This window comes from Oncorhynchus nerka, linkage group LG14 (assembly GCF_034236695.1).
Source record: "Oncorhynchus nerka isolate Pitt River linkage group LG14, Oner_Uvic_2.0, whole genome shotgun sequence".
Lineage (NCBI taxonomy): Eukaryota > Metazoa > Chordata > Actinopteri > Salmoniformes > Salmonidae > Oncorhynchus > Oncorhynchus nerka.
In genome coordinates, this window is record NC_088409.1 from 16,113,767 (window position 1) to 16,136,714 (window position 22,948).

Here is a 22,948-nt window from a genome sequence, read left to right on the forward strand (position 1 = left end):
GAGAGAGTTAGAGTGAGAGAGAGGTAGAGTGAGAGAGAGGTAGAGTGAGAGAGAGGTAGAGTGAGAGAGAGGTAGAGTGAGAGAGGTAGAGTGAGAGAGAGGTAGAGTGAGAGAGAGATAGAGTGAGAGAGGTAGAGTGAGAGAGAGGTAGAGAGAGAGGTAGAGTGAGAGGTAGAGTGAGAGAGAGGTAGAGTGAGAGAGGTAGAGTGAGAGAGAGAGGTGAGAGAGAGAGAGAGAGGTAGAGTGAGAGAGAGGTAGAGTGAGAGAGAGGTAGAGTGAGAGAGGTAGAGAGAGAGAGGTAGAGAGAGAGTGAGAGAGAGAGGTAGAGTGAGAGAGAGAGGTAGAGTGAGAGAGAGGTAGAGTGAGAGAGGGGTAGAGTGAGAGAGAGGGTAGAGTGAGAGAGGTAGAGTGAGAGAGGTAGAGTGAGAGAGAGGTAGAGAGAGAGTGAGAGAGAGAGGTAGAGTGAGAGAGAGGTAGAGTGAGAGAGAGGTAGAGTGAGAGAGAGGTAGAGTGAGAGAGAGGTAGAGTGAGAGAGAGGTAGAGAGAGAGTGAGAGAGAGGTAGAGTGAGAGAGAGAGGTAGAGTGAGAGAGAGGTAGAGTGAGAGAGAGGTAGAGTGAGAGAGGAGGAGAGAGAGTAGAGTGAGAGAGAGGTGAGAGAGTGAGAGAGAGGTAGAGTGAGAGAGGGGTAGAGTGAGAGAGAGGTAGAGTGAGAGAGAGGTAGAGTGAGAGAGAGAGGTAGAGTGAGAGAGAGGTAGAGTGACAGAGGGGTAGAGTGAGAGAGAGGTAGAGTGAGAGAGAGGTAGAGTGAGAGAGAGGTAGAGTGAGAGAGAGGTAGAGTGAGAGAGGGGTAGAGTGAGAGAGAGATAGAGTGAGAGAGAGGTAGAGTGAGAGAGAGGTAGAGTGAGAGAGAGGTAGAGTGAGAGAGGGTAGAGTGAGAGAGGTAGAGTGAGAGAGGTAGAGTGAGAGAGAGAGTAGAGAGAGAGAGAGAGGTAGAGTGAGAGAGAGGTAGAGTGAGAGAGAGGTAGAGTGAGAGAGAGGTAGAGTGAGAGAGAGGTAGAGTGAGAGAGAGGTAGAGTGAGAGAGGGGTAGAGTGAGAGAGAGGTAGAGTGAGAGAGAGGTAGAGTGAGAGAGAGGTAGAGTGAGAGAGAGGTAGAGTGAGAGAGAGGTAGAGTGAGAGAGAGGTAGGGTGAGAGAGAGGTAGGGTGAGAGAGAGGTAGAGTGAGAGAGAGGTAGAGTGAGAGAGAGGTAGAGTGAGAGAGAGGTAGAGTGAGAGAGAGGTAGAGTGAGAGAGGTAGAGTGAGAGAGAGGTAGAGTGAGAGAGAGGTAGAGTGAGAGAGAGAGGTAGAGTGAGAGAGAGGTAGAGTGAGAGAGAGGTAGAGTGAGAGAGAGGTAGAGTGAGAGAGAGGTAGAGTGAGAGAGAGAGGTAGAGTGAGAGAGAGAGGTAGAGGTAGAGTGAGAGAGAGGTAGAGTGAGAGAGAGGTAGAGTGAGAGAGAGGTAGAGAGAGAGTGAGAGAGAGGTAGAGTGAGAGAGAGGTAGAGTGAGAGGTGTGGAGAAGAGGAGTGACAGAGTAGATGTGTAGAAAGTGGAAAGAGAAAGCAGGTGTGTCAGAAACAATGTCACTCATATGAACATGTTTAGATAATAAACAATGTCAACCAAGCAGCAGGTTACTTTTGCTGTTTATTTAACTCAAAGCTACAGCGTTAAAGCAGGCAGGAACTCAGTTCATCAGATCCATTCAAAATCAAATGGATTCTCTGAGCCCTATATGGAGTATGGAGATGAAACACTTTTCTACTGTATACCGAGGAGAGACGAAGCTGAAACAAGATGTCAGGAATGTAATGGTAATGCTTCTACGAACACTCAAATGGCCGAGCTTGGAGACAGAACAACATCTCAGCTGCATAACGTGGCCGATCAGTAACAGTATCTACAAACACCACAAATTAAACACTCCTGGCTCCCTTTCATGGAACGTGTATGGTGTGATGTGGGGCGGCGGGGTAGCCTAGTGGTTAGAGCATTGGACTAGTAACCGAAAGGTTGCAAGTTCGAATCCCCGAGCTGACAAGGTACAAATCTGTCGTTCTGCCCCTGAACAGGCAGTTAACCCACTGTTCCTAGGCCGTCATTGAAAATAAGAATTTGTTCTTAACTGACTTGCCTAGTAAAATAAAGGTTAAAAAAAAATAAAAATGTTTTAAATGTCTGGGGAGAAGAGACCACAATCCCAATCATATACTTCACGAGAAGCAATCAGGAGATATCAAGTACTCAACAACATTCCCCTGAAACAAGTAGCTAGTTGTGTTGAGTTAATATCGCCACACACAAAGCAAATTAGAGGTTACACAGTCAAAATCATCTACTAGCAAAAGCAAAGACGCCTATGTAATACACAAGATGTGAATCAGTAATGTCACATGCAAAGCAGCCTGTTGTATTATAGCAGCCAGTAGCCAAAGAGCAAGAACACAGTGTACAGAGACAGATCTCCAGAAGACGGGGAAACAAACCTCCAACATTAAAAGACTATGTCTGATATAAATTGAGTCACCCTCAGTTCTCTTAGCTCTTTTCTGTGAAGGAACAAAAAAGGAGAAAGGTGTGGGTTACACAGGTTCCACGTGACATCACAGCAGACGTCACAACGTGGACATGCATTGTTGCATGGGGAGGGGTCTGCATGCAGAGTGGCCTGGAGCCTCTGGGGGCCACAAGGGCCCTGGAATCCCAGATGTGCCAAGCAGGGGACCCAAGACAGGGCTATTAGAGTGGGTGTCTTGAAGGGGTGGGAGGGGGGGTAAAGGTGAAGGGTCAGGCAGGGATACAGTACTCCATAGAAACACTAGTCATCATGAAAACCTAGTCCTGTGTCATGCATGTAAATGCAGCAGCCAATGAGGAATCTTCTTTCAACATTCATTCCTCAAAGGCCCTAACTTTTCTTCCTGTCTGGACTGATGTACAAACCAAAAGCATATGTAATGTATCTCATATACGTCATCTCAGTCTGTGCACATGACCAATACCAATGCTGTTGTCATAGACAATGTCTGACTAGTCCATGAGGTCAACTCAAATACCTTGTAGTTTGTGAGCAGTATTCAAATGAAACCAGGAGAATAAAACGAGGAGAGGGTGAAGTTAGTCTTATGGATGGGAGACTTGGCAGTGGTGTAAGTTAGAATGGGAGTGGAGTGACTACAATACTAATATAATGCACAAGCAGGAGTCGGGACAAGGTCAAAGGTCTGACCTTCCTCATTTGAACCGGCTCCTCAGTGTCCGTCTGCTCAGACTGGAGTTACCCCAGGCATGGAGGAGGAGAGAAGGCATAATGGTGTTAGAATCCTCCACTAGGAGCCTCGTCCCCGTCCATAGCAGAGCCACCTGAGGAACTTGTGATCTGAGGTGTGTCTTTGTTACACTATCATTACTGTGACCAATGGAGGGCAGAAATGATGATGCACAGCGATTCTATTTATAACTATAGAAAAATCAGCATTTTATACTTCTCTTATAAATAATACTATGTGATGAATATAGCAATATCGCTGCTGAGACCAGTCTATCTGTAACTTCTATGACCAGTATATCTGTGTGTGAGGGGTGAATGATGATGATCCCTGTACGGCAGGGGATTGTGGGAGTTGTAGTTCCTAGGTGCAGTACCTTGACCTCGGCTGAGCCCTCGTCCACTGCCTCCACGGTGACCTGCAGCTTCCTGTCGTCCTGGCGGGCTGGCAGCCTGATGGGGGTGGAGGTCTGGGGCTGCTGGAGGTCCAGGGGGGCCATGGGGATCCCTGCCTCCATCAGGGCTGCCTGGGAGAAGACTGGGGCGCTGACCGGACGGGCGGCCTTGTGGGTGGCCACCACTGGCAGGAGAGAGACAGGACAGAGGGAGTGTTAGTATTTATATAGATGGTTTTGTATATAGGGCAGGAGAGAGACGGTCTGCGTGCTTTGAGACCATCAAACCCGGTGTAGTGAGAGGTAAACACACTGACAGAGCGCAGAAGAACCTCTTGAACATCCACATATACAAAACAAACTTATAATCAACTCCACACACACACACTGAGGCCAGGGCGCGCGCGCGCACACACACACACACACACACACACACACACACACACACACACACACACACACACACACACACACACACACACACACACACACACACACACACACACACACACACACACACACAGAGGCCAGGGCACACACAGACTTCAGGTACACACTGTACCTTCACGGGCCAGCTCAGTCTAGTCTAGAATGAGACTAGCAAGGGGAAAAGCTTGGATGAGTTGTAGGAAGCAACTGTTCACAATATAAAACAGGCAGCAAAGCATGGCCATTACTTCTCAACCGTAGCAAACGGTGCAAAGAGCAGAAGTTGTCCTGACTCATTGAGTTAATAACCAACGATGCAAATAGCAGAAGTTGTCCTGACTCATGGGGTTAATAAGCTCACGCCTCACTGTGGTATAGTATTCCTAAAGCTGTTAAAAGGAAAACTAAATATGTATTTTTTCTATAAAGCAAAGCATAACCAAAGACCCATTGGTTCGTCAAACAACGTATTTTTCAGGGGAAAATCCCATGACAAAGCACAACCATGTTGTAAAAGTGTTGGACGAATGTTAGTCAGCTTTTCTGGTAAGTTGAGGTTGGAGAGCAGGTGTGAGATCAACATATTGTTTTAGGGCAGCACGCAAAAACTCAAGACGCAAAGTACCTGCAACCGATTTTTTATCCCGCAACACAAACCAATGGTCATCCACATCTCTCTGGGGTTGTGCTGGTCTCTTCTCCTCCTCAACCACCACTCTGGGTTTGGGCTGAGCGGCTCGACCTTTGACCACAGTTATGTCAGTATAGACCTGGAGACGCTCACGGTGAGCAACTGATACAAACACACAAACAGAGCTCTTATCTAAGACACAGCTGACATGCTTCGTTAAAGTATCAGTAGAAGACCATTTTGCAAATCTCAAAAAAATTCAAAACAAGCAATAGTGATCTCAATCTGCGAGTGAATTATTCCAAATAGGATGCTGGACTAAATGAACTGATGTTTTTGGTAGTTTCAGTCTTTCGGGAGTCTCAGTCTGCGAGTGAATTATTCCAAATAGGTATGCTGGACAAAATGAACTGATGTTTTTGGTAGTTTCAGTCTTTCGGTAGTCTCAGTCTGCGAGTGAATTATTCCAAATAGGTAACAAAATGAACTGATGTTTTTGGTACTTTCGGTAGTCTCAGTCTGCAGCTAAAAGTGAATTATTCCAAATAGGTATGCTGGAAACTGAGCAGTCTTTCGGTAAGTCAAATTATTCCAAATAGATGGACAAAATGAACTGATGTTTTTGGCGATAGTTTCAGTCTTTTGGGGGTCTGCGAGTGAATTATTCCAAATAGGTATGCCGGACAAAATGAACTGATTTTTTGGTAGTTTCAGTCTTTCGGTAGTCTCAGTCTGCAGCCAAATAGGTATGACAAAATGTTTTTGGTAGTTTCAGTCTTTCATGGGTAAAAAATGAACTGATGTTTTTGGTAGTTTCAGTCTTTCGGTAGTCTCAGTCTGTGAATTATTCCAAATAGGTATGCACAAAATGAACTGATGTTTTTGGTAGTTTCAGTCTTTTCGGTAGTCTCAGTCTGCGAGTGAATTATTCCAAATAGGTATGCCGGACAAAATGAACTGATGTTTTTGGTAGTTTCAGTCTTTCGGTAGTCTCAATCAGTGAATTATTCCAAATAGGTATGCTGGACAAAATGAACTGTTTTGGTAGTTTCAGTCTTTGTAGTCTCACCATGCTGGACAAATGAACTTTTCAGTCTCCCTGATGTTTTTGGTAGTTTCAGTCTTTCGGTAGTCTCAGTCTGCAAAATTATTCCAAATAGGTATGCTGGATGGATGTTTTTGGTAGTTTCAGTCTTTCGGTAGTCTCAGTCTGCGAGTGAATTATTCCAAATAGGTATGCTGGACAAAATGAACTGATGTTTTTGGTAGTTTCAGTCTTTCGGGTCTCAGTCTGCAGTTATTCCAAATAGGTATGCTGGACAAAATGAACTGATGTTTTTGGTAGTTTCAGTCTTTCTAGTCCTCTCAATCTGCCAAGGTATGCTGGACTAAATGAACTGATGTTTTTGGTAGTTTCAGTCTTTCGGTAGTCTCAGTCTGCGAAAATAGGTATGCTGGACAAAATGAACATGTTTTTGGTAGTTTCAGTCTTTCGGTAGTCTCAGGGAGTGAATTATTCCAAATAGGTATGCTGGACAAAATGAACTGATGTTTTTGTAGTTTCAGTCTTTCGGAAAGTCTCGAAATTATTCCAAATGGTATGCTGGACAAAATGAACATGTTTTTGGTAGTTTCAGTCTTTCTGGGTAGTCTCAGTGAATTATTCCAAATAGGTATGCTGGACAAAATGAACTGATGTTTTTGGTAGTTTCAGTCTTTCGAGTCTCAGTCTGCGAGTGAATTATTCCAAATAGGTATGCTGGACAAAATGAACTGATGTTTTTGGTAGTTTCAGTCTTCGGTAGTCTCAAATCTGACACAGTGAATTATTCCAAATAGGTATGCTGGACAAATGAACTGATGTTTTTGGTAGTTTCAGTCTTTGGTAAAGTCTGATGAATTATTCCAAATAGGTATGCTGGACAAAATGAACTGATGTTTTTGGTCAAGTCTTTCAAGCTCAGTGAATTATTCCAAATAGGTATGCTGGACAGAACTGATGTTTTTGGTAGTTTCAGTCTTTCGGTAGTCTCAGTCTGCGAGTGAATTATTCCAAATAGGTATGCCGGACAAAATGAACTGATGTTTTTGGTAGTTTCAGTCTTTCGGTAGTCTCAATCTGCGAGTGAATTATTCCAAATAGGTATGCTGGACTAAATGAACTGATGTTTTTGGTAGTTTCAGTCTTTCGGTAGTCTCAGTCTGCGAGTGAATTATTCCAAATAGGTATGCTGGACAAAATGAACTGATGTTTTTGGTAGTTTCAGTCTTTCGGTAGTCTCAGTCTGCGAGTGAATTATTCCAAATAGGTATGCCGGACAAAATGAACTGATGTTTTTGGTAGTTTCAGTCTTTCGGTAGTCTCAGTCTCAATCTGGAAAAGCAGGTATGCTGGACTAAATGAACTGATGTTTTTGGTAGTTTCAGTCTTTCGGTAGTCTCAGTCTGCCCAAATAGGTATGCTGGACAAAATGAACTGATGTTTTTGGTAGTTTCAGTCTTTCGGCAGTCTCAGGGGAATTATTCCAAATAGGTATGCTGGACAAAATGAACTGATGTTTTTGGTAGTTTCAGTCTTTCGGTAGTCTCAATCTGGAATCCGGACTAAATGAACTGATGTTTTGGTAGTTTCAGTCTTTCGGTAGTCTCAATCTGCAAATAGGTATGCTGGACAAAATGAACTGATGTTTTTGGTAGTTTCAGTCTTTCTGGAGTCTCAGTCTGCGACCAAATCAAAATGAACTGATGTTTTTGGTAGTTTCAGTCTTTCTATAGTCTCAATCTGCTGTGAATTATTCCAAATAGGTATGCCGGACTAAATGAACTGATGTTTTTGGTAGTTTCAGTCTTTCTCAATCTGGGAGTCTCAATCTGCGAGTGAATTATTCCAAATAGGTATGCTGGACAAAATGAACTGATGTTTTTGGTAGTTTCAGTCTTTCGGTAGTCTCAGTCTGCGAGTGAATTATTCCAAATAGGTATGCTGGACAAAATGAACTGATGTTTTTGGTAGTTTCAGTCTTTCGGTAGTCTCAATCTGCGAGTGAATTATTCCAAATAGGTATGCTGGACTAAATGAACTGATGTTTTTGGTAGTTTCAGTCTTTCGGGAGTCTCAATCTGCGAGTGAATTATTCCAAATAGGTATGCTGGACAAAATGAACTGATGTTTTTGGTAGTTTCAGTCTTTCGGGAGTCTCAGTCTGCGAGTGAATTATTCCAAATAGGTATGCTGGACAAAATGAACTGATGTTTTTGGTAGTTTCAGTCTTTCGGTAGTCTCAATCTGCGAGTGAATTATTCCAAATAGGTATGCCGGACTAAATGAACTGATGTTTTTGGTAGTTTCAGTCTGCAGCCAAATAGGTATGCTGACAAAATGAACTGATGTTTTTGTAGTTTCAGTCTTTCGGTAGTCTCAGTCTGCATGAATTATTCCAAATAGGTATGCTGGACAAAATGAACTGATGTTTTTGGTAGTTTCAGTGGTAGTCTCAGTCCAGTGAATTATTCCAAATAGGTATGCTGGACAGTCTTTCCTCAGTCTGAATTATTCCAAATAGGTATGCTGGACTAAATGAACTGATGTTTTTGGTAGTTTCAGTCTTTCGGTAGTCTCAGTCTGCGAGTGAATTATTCCAAATAGGTATGCTGGACTAAATGAACTGATGTTTTTGGTAGTTTCAGTCTTTCGGTAGTCTCAGTCTGCGAGTGAATTATTCCAAATAGGTATGCTGGACAAAATGAACTGATGTTTTTGGTAGTTTCAGTCTTTCGGGAGTCTCAGTCTGCAGCTAAAATGAGCAGGAAAAGCAGGGGGATGGGGAAATGAAGAGATGGGGGGGTACCTAATTCTTTAGGGGCAGCATCCAGCAGAACAAACCAGTCATCGTCCACCTCTCTCTGTCTCTGAGGCAGTCTCTGCTGCAGGGTCCTCTCCTCTCTCCACCTCTCCTCCACTATCGTCACCCTTTTCTGGGTTCTCTGCTCTGTGCTCGTCACCATCACATCAACCACAGGGGCAGGTCTAGTTACCACAGCAACTGATACAGACAGACACAGAGTACCCAGGAGACTTGACTATGATACTCTTACCATTCACAAATTATAACACAGTATCTGATTGTGGCCAAAGCTGCACATATCTGATTAGAGACCCTTTACGACACATCATTATATAAAATATATAGGGGAATGTGAAGCACAACCGAGCTCAGGATGATGTGGTCAGTGGGTACCTGTTGGCATTTTCACAGGCTCTTGGCGAGAGGCTTCAAAGAGCGTGAACCAATCATCACCCTCCCCTCTCTCTTGGGGAGGCAGTGTTTTCACCAGTTCAACCTCCGGTTGACGTCTGTCCTCCACCACTCTATGTGGTTTCCTAGTTTCCTCCACCACAATCACCAGCTCTATAACCTCTCTGTCTACATGGAACGCTGAAATAAAACAAGGATAACAGGCTTATCAATGCCAAGTAATACACAATCTGGGTTCAGCGTTTTACCAAAGAAAAAGGGGCAGACGGTGGTCAAGCAGCAATACCCTTGGGTGTGGTCAGTATCTTGGAGGGAGCGCGGTCCCAGAGCACAAACCAATCATCATCCACTTCTTTAGGTGTTACCACAGGCCCCTCCTCCATCTTAACAGTCTCTTCCATGATCCTCACGGTCTTTGGTGGTTTCTGTTCCACTGTCTCCTTCACCACCGTAACAGCTGTGGTGCTCACACCAGAGTAAATCACCACTGGTGCAGCTGATAGAGACAGAAACACAGCCCAACAGTCCACAAGGGATCAAGTCTTTTACTAGAACTTGTAAATATAATAGTGTAATCCTTGCCAAAAGCTTTTGTGGATAGTCAATAGGCTCACACAACAATTGAGAGCCTTTGGATGCAAGATAAGGGTTGGTATTTGTATTTCGAGTGGCCAACAGCAAGCTTAGAATGGTCAAAGTACCTGCTACTTTAGGGGCAACATCCAGCTTCAAAAACCAATCATCATCCTGCTCTCTCTGCGGTTGTGTTGCCTTACCCTCCAGGGCAACGTCTTCAGGAAGTGATTGGACTGCTTCCACCACAAACACTCTTGGTTCAGGCTCAATTGTCAGATGTTTGGCTGGCACAACCTCTGGGTATACCCTATCGCAAACAGCCAGAGAAACTGGAGCAAAAAGACACACAGAGAGCTTGATATACCACAACTACTATTTGAGGGTCCTGTTGATGATTAACCAGTCATAACCCAAGAGATATCATATTCCTAATTCACACAAGAAAAACGCGTAGGTTTGGTTAGTTAGCTTGTTGGCAGTACTGTATGTCTGAGGTACCTGGTGATTAGGTAGCTTGTTGGCAGTACTGTACGTCTGAGGTACCTGGTGGTTAGTTAGCTTGTTGGCAGTACTGTACGTCTGAGGTACCTGGTGGTTAATTAACTTGTTGGCAGTACTGTATGTCTGAGGTACCTGGTGGTTAGTTAGCTTGTTGGCAGTACTGTATGTCTGAGGTACCTGGTGGTTAGTTAGCTTGTTGGCAGTACTGTATGTCTGAGGTACCTGGTGGTTAGTTAGCTTGTTGGCAGTACTGTATGTCTGAGGTACCTGGTGGTTAGTTAGCTTGTTGGCAGTACTGTATGTCTGAGGTACCTGGTGGTTAGTTAGCTTGTTGGCAGTACTGTATGTCTGAGGTACCTGGTGGTTAGTTAGCTTGTTGGCAGTACTGTACGTCTGAGGTACCTGGTGGTTAGTTAGCTTGTTGGCAGTACTGTATGTCTGAGGTACCTGGTGGTTAGTTAGCTTGTTGGCAGTACTGTACGTCTGAGGTACCTGGTGGTTAGTTAGCTTGTTGGCAGTACTGTACGTCTGAGGTACCTGGTGGTTAGTTAGCTTGTTGGCAGTGCTGGAGGTCTGATGTACCTGGTGGTTAGTTAGCTTGTTGGCAGTACTGTATGTCTGAGGTACCTGGTGGAACCCCAGCACGTTCTTCACGGACGGCATCCAACAGAACAAACCGTCCATTTCCCTCCTCTCTCTCTGCTGGTGGTCTCTGCTCTGGGATGATCATCTCTGACTGGAGGATCTCCTCTTGCTGTCCCCACCTCTCTTCAACAATAGTCACCCTCTTCTTAATTGTTCTTTCTATGGTCGTCACATCAACTACAGAGGTGGTCTGGCTTAAATCTGGATATACCGGAGTATGCTCACCAAGAGCAACTGATACAGACAGGGGAAAGTCCTTTAGTTTAGGGACTTTACCATGTTCTCCAAAGTTACAAAAAACATAGTTTATTCTCAGTCAAAGCTGGGAAATGTACACATCTGCAACTGTACAAAGATTGTGGCAATTAAGCAGGAACGGTACCTGGTGGTACAATGATCGGCTCCTCACGGACATCAGCAAACAGTGTAAACCAATCATCATCTCTCTTTGGTTGTCGCTGCCACTCCTCTACTTCCCGTTCCTGTTGTGGCCTCATCTCCTCCACCAGAACCACCACTGGCTTCTGCTGTTCAGCCTTTACCTCAACCACAGGGCTGATCACATCTGGAGAAACCGGTGTTGGCTCTGCTGGAGCGACTGATACAAACACACATAGTACATACCCTTCAGATTCAGCTAGATGTGTGGGCTCACAAAAAGCCATGTCATCAAAGATCATATTCCCAGATAAACATTCCAAAGTTCATATGGGAAAAGCACTACGGTTAGTCTGCGAGTTTGGTGAGGTGAGTTGGGTATATTTTTGATGGAATCAGGGGCTGAGGCGCAAAGCCTTGAATTGTATGGGGTACCTGGTGGTATATAGGATGTTTCTCTGGGCACGACATCCAGTTGCACAAACCAGTCATCGTCCATCTCTCTTGATGGCTGTGGTGGAAGTATAACTTCTTCTTGACGTCGCTCCTCTTGCATTACAGTCACCCTTCTCTCCTCTCTCTGCTCTACTGTCGTCAACTCAACCACAGAGGAGACGCTTTCCTCAGGGTATACCGGAATACGCTCTTCCACAGAAGCTGATACAAACACACATTCCTCAGATACTGGAAGATAATTGAAATTACTACACAAAGCAATGTATCTAAAGCCCTTCTCTTGGTGGATAGTCAAATGTCTTGTTAGTTATTCTTATTTGAAAGTTTTCTGCAGCGTATGAAGCACAGGCTCAGGGGAGATGTTGTTAATATTGTGGTGGGACTTGGGAAGCAGTGCATGAAAATCATGGAAATACCTGACGGAATCACAGATGGTTCTCTGGGAACAATGTCCAGCACAACAAACCAGTCATCTTCCATCTCTCTCTGTGACGGTTTCTGTTCCAGACGGCTCTGGTCTTCCTGTAACTCCATCTCCTCCACTACAGTCACCCTGGTCTCCTCTCTCTGCACCACTGTCATCACTTTAACCATGGAAGAGATGGTTTCATCTACGTACACCTGAACTTGCTCTTGCAAAGAAGCTGATACATAAAAGACACCATGAACCGTGAGAGACATGATGTTCAAAGCCTAGTTCGATGATTAATCAGTCATTGTAGGCCAGTTGTTTCAATCCATAAAATACCAATAATTGAGGCATAGCACAAGCAGCAGGGCTTGATGAAAGTTCTTCATACCTGAAACTGGTGTGGTTGGTACACCTGAAGGAACACGATCAGCCAGGTCCAAGAGCATAAACCAATCATCTTCCTGCATTTGCCACGGTCTCCGTCCTTCCACCAATCCCCTTTCAGGCTGTTGCTGTGTGGCCTCCACTTCAATGCATTCCCTTTCTGGTGCTCTCTGCTCGACCGTGTCTACTAACACCACAGAGAATCTTGTGGAGACCACAGGCACCAGAGCGGAGTCGGCTGGCATGACTGACAAAGTAGACACAGCAGTTCTCTCAGCCACACAAATCCATACTGCACCAAAGGCTTATCTTTCAATTGAAATGGCAATTGTTGTAAAACACACAAGAGCTGGTTAGCTTTGCGGAGGGAATGTTCGAGATGGAATTGTGGGTAATTGTGTGGGTGGTGGTAAAGCAAGCGTTTCCATAACGGTTTCAACGGTGACGGAGAGAAGCAAAGCTGATTGGTTGACGGGACCTACCTGGAGGCTTATAAAGAGTCTTGTGTGGGAGGCTGTCCAGCAGCACAACCCAATCGTCCTTGTCTTCTGGCTGAGATGGCTGCATATTCACTTCCACTACCTCTTCTTCTTCTTCTTCTTCTTGGGGCTTCCCCATTTGTCTGACTCTATGTGGAACCCTCTCCACATCCTTTCTGAATTTCACCAAAACTTCCCCCTCTGTATAAAAACCATCACCCAGCCTTTCCTCTGATAAAATGTCCTCTGATGACTTTTCCTCGAGTGTCTTCTGTGTTCTCCTCATTTCTTCCATTATTCTCACTGTTTTCTTGGTTTTCACCACAGTCTGCTCTCCCTTTGGCAACCTTTCCTCCGACATCTGCCGCATCCTATCCTCTAGACCTCCTTTCACCTCTATCAACCCCTCGCCTGAAACCTTCACCTGTTCCACTCTCTCCTGTTTCTCCTCCCTGACCTTTTCCTGTTCTTGGAGCCACTCCTGCTGAATTGTAACTATCGGTAACCCTAACTTCTCTGCCGCAAATAGTTCATTGAATTTCACCATAAGTTGTCCCTCTTTATAAAAATGGCCTCCTATCTGGTCCTCTGACAACTTCTCAGATGCTTTCTTCTCTAGTTCATCTGGAAGACTCTCATCCTGTGTCACTATAGTCACCTTCTTCCTCCTCCTTTCCACTCTTATCTCTCCTCTCCTTTCCTCAAGCCCCTCTGTCAACCCTTCCACCAAAGCCTGATGCTTCCTCTCCTCTAACCATCCTTCATCCTCTTTCAATCCCTCGTCTGAAACCGCCACCTGTTCCACCGTCTCCTCCTCCATCCCTCCTTCTTGTTGCCTCATCTCTTTCACTATAGTCACACTATTCTGGGTCCTCAAGTCTACTCTCCGTACCACAGAGGAGGTGCTCGCCACATTTGACCACCCTTCTTCAGATTCCTCTGCCTCTTCCATACTCTCCTCTTTTAGTCCCTCATCTTCCCCTGACTCATCTGGCAGCAATCCTTTGAGAAACACCTCCTTTATCTGCTCCTCCAACTCATCTACTTCCTCCACATTCTCTTCCGCTGCCTCTACCACCTCCTCCTCTACTTCTACCCCTCCCTCCTCCTCCTCCTGCTGCCTGGCCTCCACCTCCTCCTGTATCCTCTCCTCCAGCTCATCCACCTCCTGCAGCCGTTCTTCCAAAACCTTCACCTCCCTCAGTCTCTCATCCAGCACCTCTACCTCCCTCAGCTTCTCCACCAGGAACACCCCTTCCTGGAGCCTCTTGATCACCTCCCTCCTCTCCTGCCTAGTCTCCTCCTTCTCCAGGGAGACTGGGGGAGAGACTGAGGAGGGGCAGATTGGGGTTATCAGTATAGGAAGAAGAGGAGTGTAGCCTATTCAGTGTGGTGAAACGTTCAGAATGTTACAGACAGAAATTATGATTCCCTGTTCTACCAGACAGACAATCATGTCTGTTCTGCAAAACACTATTTCTGTGCTAATGAATAACCACTAGTGAATGTATATAGTATGACGACTCACATGGAGGTGTGTCTGCAAACTCAAAGCTGCGGTCCAACTGCATGACCCAGTCATCACTTTGTTCCTGCCTTGGCTGTAGCAGCCTCTCCAGAATGTTGGCCGTGGCCACCTTTGCCACCTGGGCAGAGCGGTATTTGACTGAGGACATCACAGAAACATTTAGAACAGAGCGGATCCCTTACATATAGAAAAATAACGTAGCACGTGAGCACACTGCAAACAGAGGATCATCAGCAAAGCATACTTACCACAGTATCACAGCTCTACATCAACGAGGGCCAAGCACCATTGATAAGAGAGCAACATTAAATAAGCCAGTACATGACAGAGCAACATCTTTAAAGATGTCATCACGGTCGGTGGCGAGCTTAGCAGGTTCACCTTCCATCACTGTCAACTTCTAAAGCACACCTCGACGGAGGATTCATTGTCAAAGCGAGGATGCACACAGCGACAGCTACACCAGGTACAGAATGAGGTTAACAACAGATACCTGGCGGTTTCATCATGGGGTAGGGGACATAGGGAAGGGAGGGTCGTCTGCCCAGCAGGACAAACCAATCCTCCTCTTTCTCCTCCTCCAGTCTCCCCTGCTGCTGTTCATCAGTCACTCGTCCCTGCCATGTCTGACTGACAGTCCGACTGACCGTCTGGCCTGTCTCAGTCTCCTGCCATGCCTGTCTGACTGTCTGGACAGACTTGCCATCATCCCAGCTCTGAGTAGAAGTCTCCACAGAGAAAGTCTCCCCCCCTCTGGCTGTTGATAGAACATGAGGTAATGGTGTTACTGCAGGAGTTAATGGTGAAGTTAGATGGAGGGGAGAGTAAGGCAAAGCTCCCCTCCACAGCTCTGCATTTCAGGGGCTTTCAGAGCAAAGCTCCCTTCCACAGCTCTGCATTTCAGGGGCTTTCAGAGCAAAGCTCCCTTCCACAGCTCTGCATTTCAGGGGTTTTCAGAGCAAAGCTCACTGATTTAGTAAGCAAATGGAATTCAATGTATCTGGCAGGCAGATAGCAAATTAAGTTAGTACGAGACTACCACACAATTCTCTGATCTGCAGAGCTAGACGTTTAGTTCCAAGCACAGGAACGGCAGTCTCCTAGACACAATGATGTCCATCATCAAGCACGAACCAAAGAACTGAAGGCTCTCTTTAACAAGCAAAACAACACGAACCAAAGAACTAAAGGCTCTCTTTAACAAGCAACACAACACGGACCAAAGAACTGAAGGCTCTCTTTAACAAGCAACACAACACGGACCAAAGAACTGAAGGCTCTCTTTAACAAGCAACACAACACGGACCAAAGAACTGAAGGCTCTCTTCAACAAGCAACACAACACGGACCAAAGACTCAAGAGCTCTGAAGCTGCTGTTAGTCAGTCATAACCTGTTAGAAGTGAATGGAGCATCAATGTAACTGTGATTGATTGACAGGTCATTCTGAGCTGCCCTTGGTGAGTCACCAGCGTTGACCCAAGCTGGCCTGAGATTAGGCCTCAGCATAAGAGTTGGAACTAATGAGATGATGAGAGGACTGACAGAGCGCAGGGTTAGATCAAGCTGACTCAAAGCTACAGTGTGTAGTTCTCTAGCAAGGCTGAACTGAGGTTGCTCTATGTAAGCGGAGTCAAAACTTCAATGATGGTCCACATGGTTCCTGATTGGCTACCTGGTGAAAAGAAAGTCTGGGGTTGGTCAGATCCCAGCATGAAGAACCAATCGTCATCCTCGGTCTTGTTTGGCCTAGCAGAGAGCTGCGAGGCTTGGAGATCATCATCTCCAGCTACAAGAGTGGGACAAGTTGGTGAGAGACTGATCCTGAAGTCGTGCGCGCTGGCACGAACACACACATTCCCACACACAAAAAAGCACATACTGTAATACACGCATACACACACCCACACCTTCGTCGATGGTGCGGGACAGCCTCTTGCTGGCGGACCGGGTGAAGCGCGGGGCGGGCCGGGCGATCATGGAACTGGCCTGGCGGGTCTGGGCCTGGGTACGGCCACTGTACCTGAACTTTGACCCCAGCGCCAGGAACCGGGAGCGGGACGACGGGGGCTCCACGGACGACACCCTGAGGGAGGAGAATCACACAGTCACTCACAGTTTCTAGACACGCTTATTATAATGATTTGGTTTCATAGTTCATAATAGCTTGGCCAGTGATGTGATGAATCAATAAATCACATCACCGGGCCAGCCGAACTCACCGGGCCAGCCGAACTCACCGGGCCAGCCGAACTCACCGGGCCAGCCGAACTCCAGCTTTAGTAAAAGCTTAGTCATGTTCCTCCAATGGCATACAGCCAGGTGATTTAGACCTACCTCATGTTACCTGAACCATCTTAATCCAGAGCTCCTCCTGTATGACGGACTTGTCACGTACAGAGCTGTGAAAAGGGTTTTGCCTTTTTCCTAATTCTATACTTTGTATATTTTAATACTGAATGTTATCATATCTTCAAACAAAACATAATATTAGATAAAGGTAACCTGAGTGAACAAATAACACAACAATTACATACTTATTTCATTTATTTCATGAACAAAGTTATGCAACACCCAATGTCTGTGTGTAAAAGTCATTGCCCCCTTATACTTAATAACTGGTTCTTCCACCTTTAGCTGCAATGACTCCAACCAAACGCTTCCTATAGTTGTTGATCAATCTCACGTCTCTGTGCAGGAATCCCCCCCCCCCCAGACCATCACACTACCGCCACCATGCTGACCCCAGACCATCACACTACCACCACCATGCTGACCCCAGACCATCACACTACCACCACCATGCTGACCCCAGACCATCACACTACCACCACCATGCTGACCCCAGACCATCACACTACCACCACCATGCTGACCCCAAACCATCACACTACCGCCACCATGCTGACCCCAAACCATCACACTACCACCACCATGCTGACCCCAAACCATCACACTACCACCACCATGCTGACCCCAGACCATCACACTACCACCACCATGCTGACCCCAGACCATCACACTACTGCCACCATGCTGACCCCAAATCATCACACTACCACCACCATGCTGACCCCAGACCATCACACTACCACCACCATGCTGACCCCAAACCATCACACTACCGCCACCATGCTGACCCCAAATCATCACACTACCACCACCATGCTGACCCCAAACCATCACACTACCACCACCATGCTGACCCCGAACCATCAAACTACCACCACCATGCTGACCCCAGACCATCACACTACCACCACCATGCTGACCCCAAACCATCACACTACCGCCACCATGCTGACCCCAGATCATCACACTACCACCACCATGCTGACCCCAAACCATCACACTACCGCCACCATGCTGACCCCAAACCATCACACTACCACCACCATGCTGACCCCAGACCATCACACTACCGCCACCATGCTGACCCCAGACCATCACACTACCACCACCATGCTGACCCCAGACCATCACACTACCACCACCATGCTGACCCCAAACCATCACACTACCACCACCATGCTGACCCCAAACCATCACACTACCACCACCATGCTGACCCCAAACCATCACACTACCACCACCATGCTTGACCGTTGGTATAAGGTTCTTACTGTGGAATGCAGTGTTTGGTTTTCACCAGGCATAATGGGACTTTGACTCATCTGTCCATAAAACGTTCTTCCAAGAGTCTTGATGATCATCCAGGTGCTTCTTGACAAACTTGAGTCATCTTTTTGGACAAGATGGGTCCCATTATGCCTGGCGAAAACCAAACACTGCATTCCACAGTAAGAACCTCATACCAACGGTCAAGCATGGTGGTGGTAGTGTGATGGTTTGGGATGCTTTACTGCCTCAGGACCTGGACACCTCGCCTTAATAGAAGGAACCATGAATTCTGCTCTGTATCAGATAATTCTACAGGAGAATGTCAGGCCATCCGTCTGTGAGCTGAAGCGTAGCTGAGTCATGCAGCAAGACAATGATCCAAAACACACATTCAAGTCTACATGAAAATGGTTAAAAAGCAACAAATTTGAAGTTTTGTAATGGCCTAGTCAAAGCCCAGACCTAATCCAAATGGAGATGTTCTGGAAGGACTTGAAATAAGCAGTCCATGCTTTGAAAACCCACAAATGTTGCTAAGCTAAAGCAGTTCTACATGGAAGAGTGGAACAAAATTCCTCCACAGCGAGAGATGTGGTTGAAGATCTGATAACATTCAGTATCAAAAATATGCACAAATAGAGAAAATCCGTAAGGGGGCAAATCATTTTCACAGCACTGTAGCAGAGTTAAACTACCACCGGTGCTAATAGAGTTACTCTCAGAAAGGTTATGCTGCAGGGGCCAATTAGAATGCACAAGGGATTGGTAACCTGAGAATAGCCCCCTGTTGTCGGGCAGTAATGGGGGCAGATGACAGAATTAAATAGAACACTTTTATTGTATCTCTATGGAGCAGATGATCCAGGAAGTGGAGTAGGTAGAAGTTGCCCGCCCGTAACCGCTGATATGGGATCAGATATTGTTTTAACGTCCTAATGGTTAAGGTCAGGATTGGGGAGTAGGATAATCTGATCCTAGATCTATGGTTAAGGGTAACTTGTTAGTTGGAAGCAGGGTGAGTAGTGGTGTAGCGGAGGTTAAATGCACGTTGGCTCGACTGAACATTTTAGAAGAAGAGAAACGTTTGCATTTATAAGCCAATTTCCTGAAATTCTACAAATTTCTCCATGGAGCTAAGATACATTTTTGCAATTGTAAGGCTAACTTCCTGCAATCCTACACATTTTGCCATGCAGCTAAAAAGGTTGCAGTTTTAAAGCAAATTTCCTGGGATTCTACATATTCTGCCATGGGAACAGAGAGATTATTTTGCCGTTTAAAAGCAAATTTCCTGCAACCCTATGCATTTTGCCATCTAATGCTGTGTTCTTTCGCCCAAACATTACAAAATCTCTACTGTTAAATGAATTGTTTAGGGATTTTTCAATTCTCCCTGACTATCTAGTTTTTGTTTTGCTGCTTGTTACTTCTCAAAGATAATATTATTAGACCATTACAGTCAAAGCCCTGTCTAACCCGGGGGAGGGGGGTCTACCAAGCTATATGTTTTAAGAAGATCATACCAAGGATCATTTAGCTATTTGATTTTTAATTTTAAGACCCTTGAAGTATCCATCTTTTTATTATTATGAATGAATTATTTGATGAAAATGTGTACTTGGCTTACTGCTATTAGCACATACAACGCATAGAATAACAGATACATGGAGCAACAGATAATCCCCCCCAGAACATCTAAAGGAAGTTTGTTCTGAAGTGTCTGTCCTATATCTGAGAGATAGATCAGGAAACCTTTTAAAAAACATGTATTTAACCCCTAAACAGTCTCAATATATAGTTCCATTCATTTTTTCAACTTAAAGTATAAGGAAATGATTTTACTCACCGTGAACAGCGATCACGGTTTACCCACCAGCTATTTATTCACCACTGTATCACTGAGGGATAGTGAGTTTCTCACCTGAAGAAGGTATGGTGTTCCACTGAGGCCTTCCACAGCTTCTTGGAGGCCTTGTAGTTGGGCAGCTTGAAGCCGATTGTGCTCTCATACTGTTCTTGTTCAGAGGGACGAATCTTGATGAAGAAGCTGCTTCGCTTGTAGGAGATCTTGAGGACTTTGGGCCAGGGGAAACGATTGATCCTCAGCTTGTCCTTATATACCATGAGACCACCAGAACACACCCCTAGAGTGATGTCCACACCCTCAAGATCCTGTGAGCATGTAGAAAAAGTACATTCGGTAAAGATGATCAATATGTTCTATATACCCTCATCATATACACTATAGGCATCTTTCCGTCACTGTTATTCCTGCATTTACCTCAACATGCCACTAGGAGGCAGCCTCTGCTACACTTTCAGCAGCACAGATTAATCTCTTGTTTGATGATGACAGCGATTTTGTAATTAAAAATCTGTGGCTGCTAGAGTTGCCTAACCTTGTTATTCCCAAATTATGCACTTCAATTTGATAGTTTTCTAATTTTTCTGACCGCTCTTAAAAATATATATAAAAAATGTTCCTTCTGTAGATAGAAGTGTTCCAGTCCTAGATTCCAGAACATTCTAAAGTGTACCTTGGCTTGGTGCAGATCCACTCCATACATAGACAGCTTCTTGGCATTCTCCAGAAACAACATGTCTGCCTGGGCTGGACTCATGGATCTGGAGACAAACACAGAGATGGGTACAGCAGGTAGCCTAGTGGTCAGAGCGTTGGACCAGGAATTGAAAGGTTGCTGGATTGAATCCCTGAGCTGACAAGGTAAAAATCTGTTGTTCTGCCCATGAACAAGGCAGTTAACCCACTGTTCCCCAGTAGGCCGTCATTGTAAATAAGAATTTGTTCTTAACTGACTTGCCTAGTTAAATAAAGGTTACATAGAAGAAGAGGTAATGTAAACAGGTCCGGTGCAGGTCCGGTGTAGAGCATGGTGCTTGCATGGTGCATGGTGCTTGCATGGTGCTTGCATGGTGCTTGCATGGTGCATGGTGCGTGGTGCTTGCATGGTGCATGGTGCTTGCATGGTGCATGGTGCATGCATGGTGCATGCAACGCCAGGGTTGCAACGTCAGTATATAGTCTGGTCCTCCCTGGTCTTTTCTACATTACTCCAGTATATAGTCTGGTCTTTTCTACATGACTCCAGTATATAGTCTGGTCTTTTCTACATGACTCCAGTATATAGTCTGGTCTTTTCTACATGACTCCAGTATATAGTCTGGTCTTTTCTACATGACTCCAGTATATAGTCTGGTCCTCCCTGGTCTTTTCTACATTACTCCAGTATATAGTCTGGTCCTCCCTGGTCTTTTCTACATGACTCCAGTATATAGTCTGGTCTTTTCTACATTACTCCAGTATATAGTCTGGTCCTCTCTGGTCTTTCTACATGACTCCAGTATATAGCCTGGTCCTCCCTGGTCTTTTCTACATGACTCCAGTATATAGTCTGGTCTTTTCTACATTACTCCAGTATATAGTCTGGTCTTTTCTACATTACTCCAGTATATAGTCTGGTCTTTTCTACATGACTCCAGTATATAGTCTGGTCTCCCTGGTCTTTTCTACATGACTCCAGTATATAGTCTGGTCTTTTCTACATGACTCCAGTATATAGTCTGGTCCTCCCTGGTCTTTTCTACATGACTCCAGTATATAGTCTGGTCTTTTCTACATGACTCCAGTATATAGTCTGGTCTTTTCTACATTACTCCAGTATATAGTCTGGTCTTTTCTACATTACTCCAGTATATAGTCTGGTCTTTTCTACATTACTCCAGTATATAGTCTGGTCTTTTCTACATTACTCCAGTATATAGTCTGGTCTTTTCTACATTACTCCAGTATATAGTCTGGTCTTTTCTACATTACTCCAGTATATAGTCTGGTCTTTTCTACATTACTCCAGTATATAGTCTGGTCCTCCCTGGTCTTTTCTACATTACTCCAGTATATAGTCTGGTCTTTTCTACATGACTCCAGTATATAGTCTGGTCTTTTCTACATTACTCCAGTATATAGTCTGGTCTTTTCTACATTACTCCAGTATATAGTCTGGTCCTCCCTGGTCTTTTCTACATGACTCCAGTATATAGTCTGGTCTTTTCTACATTACTCCAGTATATAGTCTGGTCTTTTCTACTTCATTACTCCAGTATATAGTCTGGTCCTCCCTGGTCCTTTCTACATGACTCCAGTATATAGTCTGGTCTTTTCTACATTACTCCAGTATATAGTCTGGTCCTCCCTGGTCTTTTCTACATTACTCCAGTATATAGTCTGGTCTTTCTTTTCTACATTACTCCAGTATATAGTCTGGTCTTTTCTACATGACTCCAGTATATAGTCTGGTCCTCCCTGGTCTTTTCTTCATTACTCCAGTATATAGTCTGGTCTTTTCTACATGACTCCAGTATATAGTCTGGTCTTTTCTACATTACTCCAGTATATAGTCTCCTGGTCTTTTCTACATGACTCCAGTATATAGTCTGGTCTTTTCTACATGACTCCAGTATATAGTCTGGTCCTCCCTGGTCTTTTCTACATGACTCCAGTATATAGTCTGGTCTTTTCTACATGACTCCAGTATATAGTCTGGTCTTTTCTACATTACTCCAGTATATAGTCTGGTCCTCCCTGGTCTTTTCTACATTACTCCAGTATATAGTCTGTCTGGTCTTTTCTACATTACTCCAGTATATAGTCTGGTCTTTTCTCATTACTCCAGTCCAGTATAGTCTGGTCTTTTCTTTACCCAGTATATAGTCTGGTCCTCCCTGGTCTTTTCTACATTACTCCAGTATATAGTTCGGTCCTCCCTGGTATTTCTACATTACTCCAGTATAGAGTCTGGTCCTCCCCAGTGGTCCTTTTTTTCTACATTCTCCAGTATATAGTCTGGTCCTCCCTGGTCTTTTCTACATTACTCCAGTATATAGTCTGGTCCTCCCTGGTCTTTTCTACATTAGTCTGGTCCAGTATATAGTCTGGTC

At 45.0% G+C, this 22,948-nt stretch overlaps 1 protein-coding gene across 18 annotated transcripts in view; it reads right to left on the reverse strand.

The window, feature by feature from the left end:
- LOC115117734 (titin-like) overlaps positions 1-22,948 on the reverse strand; it is a 65,002-nt gene that overhangs the window by 7,996 nt on the left and 34,058 nt on the right. For 10 of the 18 annotated variants that reach the window (XM_065027529.1, XM_065027526.1, XM_065027525.1 and 7 more), the window contains exons 8-27: positions 20,530-20,617; positions 19,914-20,164; positions 16,282-16,457; positions 16,047-16,160; positions 14,866-15,129; positions 14,373-14,510; positions 12,848-14,173; positions 12,370-12,612; positions 11,986-12,213; positions 11,549-11,770; positions 11,118-11,333; positions 10,718-10,969; positions 9,715-9,918; positions 9,300-9,509; positions 8,996-9,193; positions 8,606-8,800; positions 4,752-4,919; positions 3,680-3,882; positions 3,264-3,305; positions 2,521-2,583 (exon numbers count right to left, since the gene is read on the reverse strand). In XM_065027529.1, the coding sequence (XP_064883601.1) occupies positions 2,521-2,583; positions 3,264-3,305; positions 3,680-3,882; positions 4,752-4,919; positions 8,606-8,800; positions 8,996-9,193; positions 9,300-9,509; positions 9,715-9,918; positions 10,718-10,969; positions 11,118-11,333; positions 11,549-11,770; positions 11,986-12,213; positions 12,370-12,612; positions 12,848-14,173; positions 14,373-14,510; positions 14,866-15,129; positions 16,047-16,160; positions 16,282-16,457; positions 19,914-20,164; positions 20,530-20,617 (4,801 nt within the window). The remainder of the gene's footprint in view (positions 1-2,520; positions 2,584-3,263; positions 3,306-3,679; positions 3,883-4,751; positions 4,920-8,605; positions 8,801-8,995; positions 9,194-9,299; positions 9,510-9,714; positions 9,919-10,717; positions 10,970-11,117; positions 11,334-11,548; positions 11,771-11,985; positions 12,214-12,369; positions 12,613-12,847; positions 14,174-14,372; positions 14,511-14,865; positions 15,130-16,046; positions 16,161-16,281; positions 16,458-19,913; positions 20,165-20,529; positions 20,618-22,948) is intronic. The other 8 variants (XM_065027516.1, XM_065027517.1, XM_065027521.1 and 5 more) reach the window with 8 other exon arrangements.